The sequence below is a fragment of the Triturus cristatus genome, chromosome 11 (assembly GCF_964204655.1).
Source record: "Triturus cristatus chromosome 11, aTriCri1.1, whole genome shotgun sequence".
Taxonomy (NCBI): domain Eukaryota; kingdom Metazoa; phylum Chordata; class Amphibia; order Caudata; family Salamandridae; genus Triturus; species Triturus cristatus.
In genome coordinates, this window is record NC_140594.1 from 490,831,982 (window position 1) to 490,844,996 (window position 13,015).

The 13,015-nt window shown below is 41.7% G+C and overlaps 1 protein-coding gene across 1 annotated transcript in view; it reads right to left on the reverse strand.

Annotated features, from left to right (window-relative positions):
- SFRP1 (secreted frizzled related protein 1) overlaps positions 1–13,015 on the reverse strand; it is a 191,893-nt gene that overhangs the window by 119,482 nt on the left and 59,396 nt on the right. Inside the window, exon 2 of the mRNA XM_085633216.1 lies at positions 9,068–9,145. Coding sequence (XP_085489342.1) covers positions 9,068–9,145 — 78 coding nt within the window. The remainder of the gene's footprint in view (positions 1–9,067; positions 9,146–13,015) is intronic.

Genomic DNA, 13,015 nt, shown 5'->3' on the forward strand with positions numbered 1-13,015 from the left:
AATTATTAAGGAAAATAAACCCTAGGAATGGAGGTAACATGCTTTGGGAAATGATAAAGAATTTTACGTATGAATCAGAAACACCTACCTAATATTTTGCCTTTTTAAGATTCGATCAGGCATATCATATATATAGGAAAAATAATCTTGAGAAAATGCCCAAGTTGAGGAACCAAGGTTAAATAATTTGGATTTACTTTCTGCGTCCCCACCCTCTTCTGGAGTTAAATACTCTTAAAGCATTATAAGAAATCATCATATGAAAACTTTACAACACCTTGTTGGGCATCATCTCGTTTTTGAAAGGTTTCAGGAAGTTTCACATAGCAGGCAGTGTAATAGTCAAGCAGTATCACTCTGTGGTGCCTGTAATTTTTAACAATTGTATTGAAGCATTGAGTACTCGGTCTGAATCTCATGCTTTCAAGTACTCTCTGATGCTGTCAGAGTCCATAAGTTCTCACTTGAATAACTTAATGGTGCTTAAAGTTCCTTATATTTGTTGAAACCCATTATGCTTGAATATTAGATCATTCAGGTCTCCAAATTAAAGGATTTATAGCCTTAGGTAATGCCTGCTTGAATCAGACAGTGAAGCTGCATAATATCACCCCGGTAAACCACAAGTAGATCCTCCGAGAACTGCTGTGCCTGTTGCCAGGACCCTCAGCCCGAAAAGACCATGTGGTGTTAATATGTTATGTTCTAAATAAATAGAAAAGGGCTGTGCACTGTAATGTCCCAATTACATGTTTGTGTCATCCCTCTCCAGTATGCCCCAGTATCTCTACTATGGTCTAAACCAGCTCAACACTCACAGTACTGTTCTGTTCATAGAGATTCATATGCAAGATCCAAATACAATGAAGACAAACTTACATTATAAGAAGAGGGAAACACTATGGGTCTATTTATGAGTTACACGGGACTGAGGAATGTTTACTGCGCATGCGATTTGATCTTTTCTGTGCGGTAAAATGGCCTCGGTGACTTGCAATTCTGAGAAAGACCTCATGAAATGGAGAATTACCATGTGAGGCTGATATCATAAAACAACATGAAATCCTCTAATCATGCGTTTTTACCACATATGTTTACCACCTACTCTGAGCTGGTATGTCCACACAAGGTAAATCTGGGTGTGGAAAAGCGTAACCACTACCAATCGGGGGTGCGGAAATAATGCATGCAAGAATGCGTTAATTTAATTCTGCCTGACTTGCATTCAAACCAAATTTGTGGGGAATGTACATCGTTTAAGAGGTTTATGAAGACTCATGGAGGTATTTTCAGTAATAAGAGTAAAAGTATAATACGAGAGGAGCGGTTTCAATGGTAATGGGGAAATTACAATACGGAAGGAGCAGTTTTAAAGTATAGGGAAAAAAAGGGGTAATGGAGATATGGACGAATATGTAGCTCATTGGGAAAGTCTCATGCTACACTGTGAGCACTGGCAATTGTTACTGGTGTGTGAGGGCGTAAAGCAGGCACCTGCGGCGTGGGGTTGGGCATAACCTACCTTCCAGGGGACATCTTTCAACCTAAGTCGTATGAGACCCTCATCACATTCTGCAGGAGGGGCCCTTTACTAGGGCGACCAGGCGTTCCGGATTGGCCCAGACAGTCCCAGGTTTTCACCAGCTGTCCTGGCAGATTTCAGCAATTTTGGCTCAGTCCCGGTTTTTAGAGGGAGGTGACTGAAACCAGGGAGAGGCACTTATTAGGTGTTCTAAAGTTATGCTTGTTAGCACCTGTTATAAGTAAGCAATTTAATTAAGAGGTATGAAGCTGGTTTAAGAAATTACATTTTATTTATTTTCTTAGTGTTTTTTCTGTTTTCCTATGCTGATAAGCGTTGTCATCCTGTGCTGCACCTTTGATGTAAAATTGTAGTCCTTCATCTGAAAAATGTCCTGGTTTTTGGTTCTCAAGATCTGGTCACCCTACCCTTTACCTTATGTGACACTACTGATTGTTCACTACTGGCATTCATTTTTTAATGAGGGTGGTTATCCTAACTTGTAAATGCATGTCGAGTCATGAGCTGGGTTTGGTGGCACCGGCCATCTCTATTTCTCTAGAGGAAGCATAGGCCATTAACAAGCATTGGCATAGCCATAGGTCTCGCCTTTGGGACCTTATTAGTCTTTAGTTAGCCAGCACAATATCCTTGGTGCAACAACATCAAGTGCTGCATGGCTAAACACTTATAAGGTCCCAAAGGCGAGACCTATTGGCTATGCCAATGCTTGTTCTAAGAGTGTCATACCTCTATGTATCTCACTCTATGCTCACTCCTCTTGCTCTTCTGTTAACGTTAATAGGTAGTGTGTTGTCTAAATTATAACTCCGACTGCAATACAACATTACTCTGAATGATGATGATGATAACACTACATTGTGGTATGTAGGTGCGCACTCTACACCGAAAGAGAGGGGATTGGAAGGAACATATTGACATGGGGAGGAGAGGGGCGTCAGTTACGGCACTGGGAGCTCAGTCTCGACTGCCATGCGGACAACTACATTGTCTTGGAGGTCATGGCTCACATACCTTTCAATGGTTCAGCCGTGAATATGTAATTTTAAAGAACAGAAGAAGTTAGTAAACGTGATTAAAGGGCGCCAGTCTAGGGTCTGAGAAGATGCATTAAGTGTGTGAAGATTTTTCAATCCCTCCCATATGAAACCTTATGTGAACACAGGCCGAGGACGCCAGCTTTCACCGGGCTGCGGCGCCGTCCAGGCCCGTTTTGTCATTTGCATCCAAATAGCGTCGGATTACAGGGGCAGCGGAGCTTGACCTCGCCGACCCCTGGCCTGTCGAGGAGCTATGACAAAGAGAGGCCCGGAGCACCCCGAGTGCAGAACATGGCAGTTTACAGCAGGGCCTGCAGACCCGAAGATTAATGAAAGAAACTGTGAAATGCCGATTTCAGACCACGAAGAAGCCAGGGCCGTGGGGAAGGGAGGTTATGTGGGAGGGGTAGGGGGTGGAAAACACAAGCACTCATGACTTTATTAGCAGTTGTTCAAAGAAATCTCTGCTTAAGTCGTGTAGACCGTTTGTCAATTCGAGTGCTCAAAGCCTAGTGAAAGAAGGGAAATCTGCAGGCAGCACGCATGGCTCCGGACAACCGGAGGGTGAGCAGCGAGCCTCGCCTGACAGGCTGCTATCATCCTGCAAATTAACAAAAATAACTTTACAGTGCGCCTGTGAGCTCTACCATGCCGCCACTCTGTGTGAATCCAGTGGGACCACCCTCTATCAGGGAACTCGGGGGTAAGTGTGCGTGCGTTCTGTACTCTTAACTTGTATGCCAAGATGTTAAAGAGCTGCGTTTCTGTTGACTTGGGAAATGACTGGTCTGTGCGTGTGAGCATCCTCTCCACACTGATGCACACACTCCTTACACGCACCGCACATACGAAAGTGGACCTAATTCTGTTTGCATGTGAAAGCACAACCACCCCACTTGCGAAGGACGCTTCCGGAAACCCTAGATATAAATGCAGTTGTGAAGATGCGCCGGGTTGTTTATCATTTAAACAGTAACGTGGCCGTGAAAGTGAAAGAAAAAAAGCATAGAGGGCAGGAAAGAGAGAAACAAAGGTCTACGGGTAACAAGCCCGGGAGTTGTATGCGCGCGCTTGCTAAAAGAAAATAAAAAAAGATGCGGGAGCTGCTGGTGTGTGCGCTTGGTTGCGAGCAACAGCATATGTTTCCAATTATCGCGCCCACGTCTGGGCACTATAATTGGAAACATATGCTGCTGCTGCGCGTGACCGCAAGCATTAGGCCGTGGGCGTGAACATGCGGGACAAAAAGATGGGACAAAAAGAGCCTTTGGCCAATTGCGTGCTGTCTTTGTTAAAAAGACACACGCAAAGGCCAATAGCCTGGGACAAAACCAAAAGCACACGCACGAGCGTGTGTGAGCGTGAGGTGAGCTTTCTGAAAGCCCTTACATAAAGTCGAGCAGAGCAGCGCATGCGCGCTGCGCTAGGCTCGACCTAAAAAGGGGTATGGGCAAATTATTTCTAGGTGATATATATTACTGACATTAAATAGCATTTTCCAAAGAGGTGTCTATTGCACAACGGCAAGGTTAAACCGTGGAGTCACTGAACCCGTGACATTTGTTGTTACAGAAGGAAAAACCGTGGACGAACTAAATATGTCAACAGATGTTTTTCATTACTTCTCGAAAACACAAACCAAGTTCATTACAATCTGACAGAGTAGACAATGAGGTTCTCCAAATTGGAAACATTTTGAAACAAAGAGCTTGAATCTATTGGAAAAGGCAATATCCTCAGAAAAAGAAAGTTGATGGCAAAATGTGCTTTATGGCATGATTTCCAGGAAATGTTGTAAGAAATACATTTTTTGCTCTTGTTTTACTCTAAAATAATTTAGCTCGTCTGCAGCTCTTTTTTCAAAATTAGCAGAGGACTGTACAGCACGGATATAAAGATATTAATGAAATCCTTCCTCGCAGAAAAAAATAACCTTATACCTTATAAGCGTTCCAAAACAACACACGAACTTGCGAAGTCTCAATGTTGAAAATCAAGCATTTAAAGGAATGAAAGGGACATAGGACAATCCTGCTCATGGCGCACACCCAGAAATTGAAATGACACACTGCCTGCCACACATGAGATTCTCTCCTATCCCCCTAAGTAGCCTCATGGACATTCCTTCAAGGAGCATTGCATTGGCCACCTGACAAGAACCTCTGGATTCTCATTTCCTACATTGCTCCCCCCAGGATAACCAGTCCAGAATTGTATCCTACTCAGAGTTTGTATTGTGTGTCGCTGCTCCCCATGGACAATGATGATGTACAAGTTTCAATGTATACAGAACATTTATGGTCTTGTGAAGTATTTGGCTCCATCTCTCATTGTATATTTTCTGATGCCTGTCTTGGGCATGCCAGTAGCTCTCATCTGGACTGTCTCTGATGTGTTGTCATGTTCTTAGATATGTGGGCTCCAGAACTGGATTTGAAACTCAAAGTAAGATATTCAAAAATAGCATTGTTTCTTGTAGTTTAAAAGATTTTTGAAGTGTAAGTCTTGATCCAATACTGACATTCTGAGTTGCTTTTGTCTGTTGAGATAACATAGAACAACTCCCAGATTATGACTGCCAGGTTGAAGAGTTTGTGAAGCAGCATTGGCGTTAGAGGAAAATAGTGACAGTGAATTTATTTGTAAAGAATGGATGTAATTAAGTGAGATCCTGTCTTTTCTATCATGCACTAGAGTGCCAGGGTGTCTTCTTGCTAGCGTGGCTGATGAGGGCTGTTAGCCTGAAACCGGTCCCAGGATGCTTGTTTCCAGTCCAGGAAAGACATGGCTTAGCAGTTCGGGCTGGACTGATTCAACCCATCACCTCATTGTGTTTGCTGGGTGTCTTCTTGCAGCCTGCTAATGGTTTACTTAACAAGGCTGACACCAGAGTGAAGAGGGAAGTGTTTGCTGTGAGAGCTTACATTTAACCATTGGTCTCAAGAGTTGTAGCTTGTTTGCAATAGACCCTGAAAATCAAGTCACTTGACCTGACGGTGCAGTTTGGAAACAATGATACTTGGAAGTGAGTTGAATTGTTTTGTAAGTTTTCTGTCAAGGCTGTGGCACAGTTGCAGCAAAACAGGAATCTACTCCCAAAAATGAAATATTGCAACGTTGTGTGAGTTGATTCCATTTTTAATCTCCAGTTAAGTATTTTGCACCAAGGACTTTAGAAGAGACTTTAATCAGTCAGCATGCTCAACAATCCTATGTTAGCTTAATAAAGACATGTGGTTGCGTTACTTATAGGACACACTGCCATTTTCTGAGCCGTTGCCCATCTTTAAATGGTTGTGCCAGATGCAAACCAGGTCAGTACACCCTGTTAAAGATAATGCCATGCCCAGGAGGTAGCCGTGAACTTGTGACTGCTCTGGTGACACACCCCCAGCTAATGAGGAACTGCCCCCTTAGAATAGTACTGCGTTATATGTGTGCTGGAATGATCTGTATTACAGAAGGGGTCGCACAAGAGTTAACAACCCATTTGTAACACTAAAGTGTGCCAGGGTGCAGAAGGCAGGCGTATATGCCAGTTTCATGCCCAGGGACTCTGGGCTCCTTTCCCACTCTAGTAGTACTGTACCAAGAAATCTAAGCATTTGTCCCAGGGCGACCACTTTACTCCAGACACTGTACCTAGTCCTATACATTTGACTTACAAATTATTGATTTCAGGTGGGTAATCTAATTAAACAAATGGAAGGACAGCAAGATGAAAAACACCCAGAATACAGTACGCTATGATACAAAGGTCCCGGTATGGAAACAGTGTATTTAATGACCTCAAGGGAGGAGGACAGCCTACTTTGCATCCTGTCTTTGGGTTTGTTTAGTTTCTCAGAGAAGTTTCTCTGATCCAAAATTCACATATAACTCCTTGCAAGATCTAAGGAAATGAAAAGTCACTTATTTTTTTAACGTGGATTTAATGAATGTCAGGTGTAATTTCGGAGTTAATCTAATTATTTTTCATTGCTTGAGATGATGGTGTATTTCATTAGAAAACGTAATATGTACTTGTGAGCCTGTCTGCCTCCAAGAAATAAAGGGTTCAACACCGTATTAAACTTTTTGCGCAATATGCTTGCCATTATATAGAAAATGTTCTTGTATTGTTTAGCCATTTTTGCATTTTAACCACTCTGTATTAAAAATATATATATATATATATATATATATGTGTGTGTGTATATACAGAGTGGTTAGAATGCAAAAATGGCTAAACCATACAAGAACATTTTCTATATAATGGCAAGCATATTGCGCAAAATCATCGTGATTTTTTTTTCTTGATATTTTAAAATAAATGTAGGAGCTTAAATTAGCCAGCGAGCATTAACATAGGAGACAAATCCTCACAAGAAGACAAGAAATGTTCTCCTTTACAACGCCAAACACTCAGCAGCGTCCTAAGGGGATTCATTCAAGGGGGCGGGGTTTATGGTGACAATTACTACTCCTAGGCTATTGCAGCATTTATACCCTGCTTTGGAGCCACAGCAATTTAACTAGTTTGCCTACTAATTGTTTTAATAAGTAAGCCTTTGTGCATTGCTACTTTTAGCCATTTTTTGGGGTTCTTGATATCAAATAATAGACATACTGTTGCCCTGAGTTGTCGATAATGAGTTTTTTATTTATCCTTAGACTGACTCCCTTGATACACGTTAAAATGTATAGGATATCCTTATCCATTTTCTTATGTGGATCAAAAGGCACTATGTCACTTCTGCTGCTATTTCTGATTTTACTTTAATTGCACCACTGATGTCTTTGCTTGCTCATTCTGTCATAGATATTACTCTCCTCCATGTTCTGTTAGTGTGTTCATTTTTTGTAAAAAATGCGGTCTCCTCTTAAGGGGTTTGCCTAATTTTCCCTTAAATCATTTTACGGAAAAAGACAGGATGGCTTCTCCTGTTACTATGTTTTTTCAGAAACCATCAGTACCTTGAATAGACGAGCTGCGGCAAAGTGTGTAAATGTCCAACATATGAAATTGTGAATAATAATTGTGTATGCCATTTTCATTACCTTGCTCCAATAGATTAAGGTAGTAATCTGGCTTTACCTGGTGGTTCTTGTAATTTGGCTTGATTGTTAATAGATGACAGCTGGGTCTCCCTTAATGTTCCATTCATCAAATATTTTATTGGGGAAAAATTAATGGATTTAGTGACATGTGAAAGTGGGCGAATAACTCTAATATAACAGGTAAACATAGGGGGATGGCACATGCAGAGTCTATAATTGTTTGGTTTTTTCCACAACATTAACAGCCATGCTGTCACTCGCTTGTACAAACCTATGAGTGCTGGGCATTATCTTCCTGTAAACTGTATCCTTTGTAATCTTATGAATTATTCTCATGCTGCTATTACTGTGTTTAAAATAGTTTTTATAAATTGTACCATATTGCTGACAATGTATATTTTAAACCCTGGCTGTTTTCTCATAGGACTTTTGATATTATAGTTATTTCTTTATCAATATGATGTTTTATAAATTGTCTGCTATGTTTTATGGGCTAGTTCCAGAAATAAACAGTTTTGAATGAACTCTTACATGACACAAAGCTATCAGAATTCAGGTTTCTTTTCTTATTTGAGGTACACAAAGAGGAGAAGACAGATGCGGAGTCTATACATTGTTTGTTGTTTTCCACAACATTAACAGCCATGCTAAACAAGACCTCTAGCCTACACTGACGGTCACTGCTTTGCTTGCCAGATGGTTTACCACTGTTGAATGAGGCAGGTAGTAAATGGAACTAGAGGTGCCAAGTACCTCAAATACCTCATTCTGATGCTTGAAATGGAAGGCAGAGAAAAGTAAGAGTGGTTATATGTCAGGTGAAAATAATAATTTAAGATTATATTAAGCCGTCAACTTTCTGTTCCCACCCAAACTCAAACCAGGCCTTGGAAAGGTAACAAGGCATCATGAATCAGTTTGGTCTGAAGCATAATGGCTAACTCTTAACTGTGCTCTCCTTCAACAAGGAAGTCTCCAGAAACCCAAAGACCAATATCACTTTAATCATAAAAAACACACATGCTGATTGCTGATCGTGATGCATTGGTCCAATTACAGACTGTGCACCACAAAAGATCTGGAAGCAATAGTGTTTACTCGTACTGCCTTCCACAACATAGCCCATCTGGCTTCAGACCACAGAGCAGGGCTGATCCCACATTATTTGACACCGTGGAATATCTAATGGGAGTCTGAGACCAGGGACAAGCTTATACATTCCTTTATTGGGTCGGTTAGCAGCATTTGATAAAAATGGTCATAATGTGCTGATCAACCACATTGGATCATCACATTAAAATAGACTAAAATTTTGAATGGAATCATTCTAGTTATCCTCTTTCTGGGGCAAGACCACAATCTCCCTCAAATGACAATCTCTTCAAGATGCATTGGACATTTCCAACTAGTAAAAAATGACAAGGGAATTAGACGTTTCACTCACCGAATTCACTGGCACAAAGGTGCTCGATGATAGCATCCGATTTCATTTCATTGTCACAGGGAGGGCACACAGCTGATCCTGTCAACAAAGGTATAGATAGATAAATCAGTAAAAGAATGACAAGGTCAAGCCGTAGGAGCTAAGGATGAGAGATTTAGCTGGTACCTAGAAAACAGCTCTGATAGTGACTTGACCACTCACAAGCAGGATATATCAATTTATGATGTTAGAACTGTAATGTCAAACTTTGCAAATTACATGGATGTAATGAGTAAGGCACCTGACTCAACATGTTAAGATTTTAGGTAAGTTTTACCAGATAAGATAAAAAAATCGCTCAACAAACTGTAACAGAGAATCTGTCACGCATGCACTTAACAAAGGAATTACCATAGTACTTCTGATTCAACACTGCAGGAGAGTCTTACAGTATATAGATCTTATCTTCACACTAGTCAACAATTGATTGACATGTTACAGAAGTCATAAATAGTATTAATACTTATATGGCTGAAGTGACAGAAAACTGTAATATGCCTTATAGCCTGCTGTTGAGGGCTATACTGGTTGTTAAAGGCCCTGAACCTGAGTTATAGGTGAGAGCCTATAACGAGGGAGAGGGCCTTTAACAGCCAGTATAGCACGAGGCGGAAGGGCTATAAGGCTACTAGAACATTCCACCCACTGAGAGTAGAATGTTCTAAATTAAAAAGAGAGAAACAGAAAGACAAACATTTCAATATTGGCGCTTCAGGCTTATAGCAGCCATTTTGAGCCCGGAGCCACGCCATTGTCTTCAGTGGAGCTCTCAACATTCTAATGTTCTAATAGTGATTACGTAGCTTTCCCCAAAACCCTAATTCTAGGAGATTACATAATATAGCATTATAGCCCACTAATGAGGGCTTTACCCATCATTGAAGGATCTCTGCCTTAGTTATAGACCAGATAAAATACTGAAATTTCAGTTTTTGCGCGGCTAAATTCCCATTTTTGTGCTGGTAAATTTACCAATTTATGCCACAGTATCCCTGGGAGGGTCTGTATGGTTGATAGCTCAACGTAATATACGCATGTAATTACGACGTTTTGGTAATTCCCAATCATTTCCATAGATATCTGATGTAAGCATGTTTTGATGATTAGGCAAATGTAATTCTAAATCACCTGTTTTTTAAGTAGGCAAAGGTGGCAGATGTGATGTGAGACTGAAAGGGTAGACAATTTGTTTGAGATAGCGGCAACTTCAAGCTAACTCTCACAGGTGTCTTGCCAGAACAGTTATGACCTGCCACAATCTAATTGAAACATAAGGTTTTTATGTTCACCGATATTTACCAACTGTTGCAGAATGGGTGGAACCACCAGCAGACTCTGGTAGAATCCTTATCAATTCTTACCAATTATCCCAAGATAGGGCGCCTGTGAGTATGAGGAGGTGCAACACAATTACATTTGATAGAATCGTTGCTTTCAGGTGTGATAACCTCCCTTACCTCATGATGACTCAGCTTTAAGGCACTTTGAGTCCTTCATATTTTCCAGCCAAACACAGTGCAGTGAAATATTGTCCGTTTCAATGAAATATATTTGGACACCTGTGTTTCTCTGTGATTTCGGCTCTTAAAGAAGCATGTTTCCACCCTGTGTCCCATGTGCTCCTTAGCTATTCAATGTTCTTAGTAAAATGACTGCACACACATACAACAGGAGCACTAGGCTAAGACAAACTTATATATTGGACATGCAAATGATTAGCGGTGCAAGGTAAACTCAACCTTGATAACTGTCGGAGAGTATATGCACAACCAATGATTTGCCACAGTCTTTTCAGCTTTTAGACATCCATGGTCTCAATAGAAGGCCAGAGACGTTTGATACTCCTCCTTAAACTTGAAACCTTGCAAAACATGGCCCTTCAATTGTTTATTTTGTCTTTGAAGTGAATTAGGATATTGTTCTAACATAGCAGGTCTATTTGAAGTTTAAATAATATTAATTTGAACTCATTTCAGCTCTTGGACAAAACAGAAATTTTGCAGTGTACAGCACTGCCAATATTTATTATAAAGAAAGGTAAAAATAAATCAGTTTGAAAGAGAACAAGATCGCTCTGCTATAATATCTGTTTACTCCCTCATGAGCTTTAGCAGTTCTAGTTACATATGATAACATTAAATAGATATGAAACCATTCTATATTTTACCGAGAGAGCAAAATTCGGCCTGGCTTGTTCATTGGTCTACCATTCTGAGGAACCTTTAAGCATTGTACCAGCATAATGAAACCAGTGTTTAATTTGTGCTAGTGGTTGATGTTGGTGGGTACCTACACTCATTTTAGGGATAGAAACTTATTTTTCATCAATAGTCTTTGAGCAAGAGAGAGAAAGGGTCAAAAGAAGAAAGGAGTTGGAAGAGAATTATAGAAACACAGTGATAAGGGGGGAAAGAAGGGTGCAAAGGAACCTGCAGGAGTGAGATAATGAGAGAGGGAGTGTAGGTTATTGGTAGAAAAAGGCATGAAGTGGATTAGGGACTTAGGTTACCTCAGTATTCAGCAGCACCAGTGAAAGGCTCCTAAGGAAAGCTGTGGGACCATACAAGGAATTTGTCTGTATAAATTAAACTCTAAGAGTCTCGTTAAGAGTGGTCTCTTAATTCTGATGGGGCCAGTAAAAGCAGTTTCATCTAGAGATTTCAGTTACTAAAAGCAGCTGAATCTCTGTGAGGGAGTCTGGCACAAAATGAGGAATTACCAAGCGTATCGGACTTGGAATTACTGATTTCCTGGTCATTTTTTAGTAGACCATCAGGGGCCAACTCGTAATGGACCAGAGTCTCCCCACTCCCAGAGTTATGGGTATCCCCAGTAGCAGTAACTCCTTGGTTGGAGAAACTCCAGCCCATTGTCTGAGCCACTGATAATAGGGGCCTGAATGGACCCATATGTAGTTGAAGGATGGGCTACAGGTTGAGCCAGTGTTAGGAACAGTGAGATTCACTTGAAATTATTATGACTAGGTGCCTATATTACATTTCCTTGGATCATGACAGGGTATGATTGCCACATTGCTCACCAGGGACTCCAGGTCCTGCTGCTGTTGCTGTCTTCGGCCCATGGAGGAGAGGCCGCAATGTCACAGCTAGGCACCGGAGCGCCATACGTTACGGGAGCAATCCTGCTGTGCGGGATGCTTGCCGCATAGCTCACCAGGGACTCCCAGCCCCACTGCTGCTGCTGTCTTTGGCCCATGGAAGAGGGGCCACAACATCACGACTAGGTGCCAGAGAGTCATAAGATTACAGGAGCTATCCCACTGCACGGGACGCTTGCTGTATTGCTCACCAGGGACTCCAGGTCCTGCTACTGTTGCTGTCTTCGGCCCGTGGAGGAGAGGCCGCAATATCACAGCTAGGAACCAGAGCGCCATACGTTACGGGAGCAATCCTGCTGCGCGGGATGCTTGCTGCATAGCTCACCAGGGGCTCCCAGTCCCACTGCTGCTGCTGTCTTCTGTCCATGGATGAGGGGCCACAACATCATGGCTAGGCACTGGAGTGCCATAAGATTACCGGAGCTATCCTGCTGTGCGGGACGTGAGCAGGATGGGCCCATCTTAGCCCGTCATAGCCAGAATAGGCTGCGCTGGGCCATTTCCTTAGCACTTTCCATCTGGGTCATTTCTGAGGAGGTCCCTTAAACAGAGGTACTGTTTTGATTGTTTTTAGCTTTTTGGGTGCTCTGGTTCTCCCTTTGCCTTATTTTTTACATCCCCTATTCTATTGGCCAAGGGAACATGGGAAAAAAAGAAGGGTACCTCAGGCATACCTATCACGCCACCACTATGTACTCGTTCCACGATTAAAAACTAATTGACATGGGCCATGGACATGGTTTTGAATGAGATTAGGTTGGCTGAGCGATGTCTTTCCCTCTCCTTGGAGG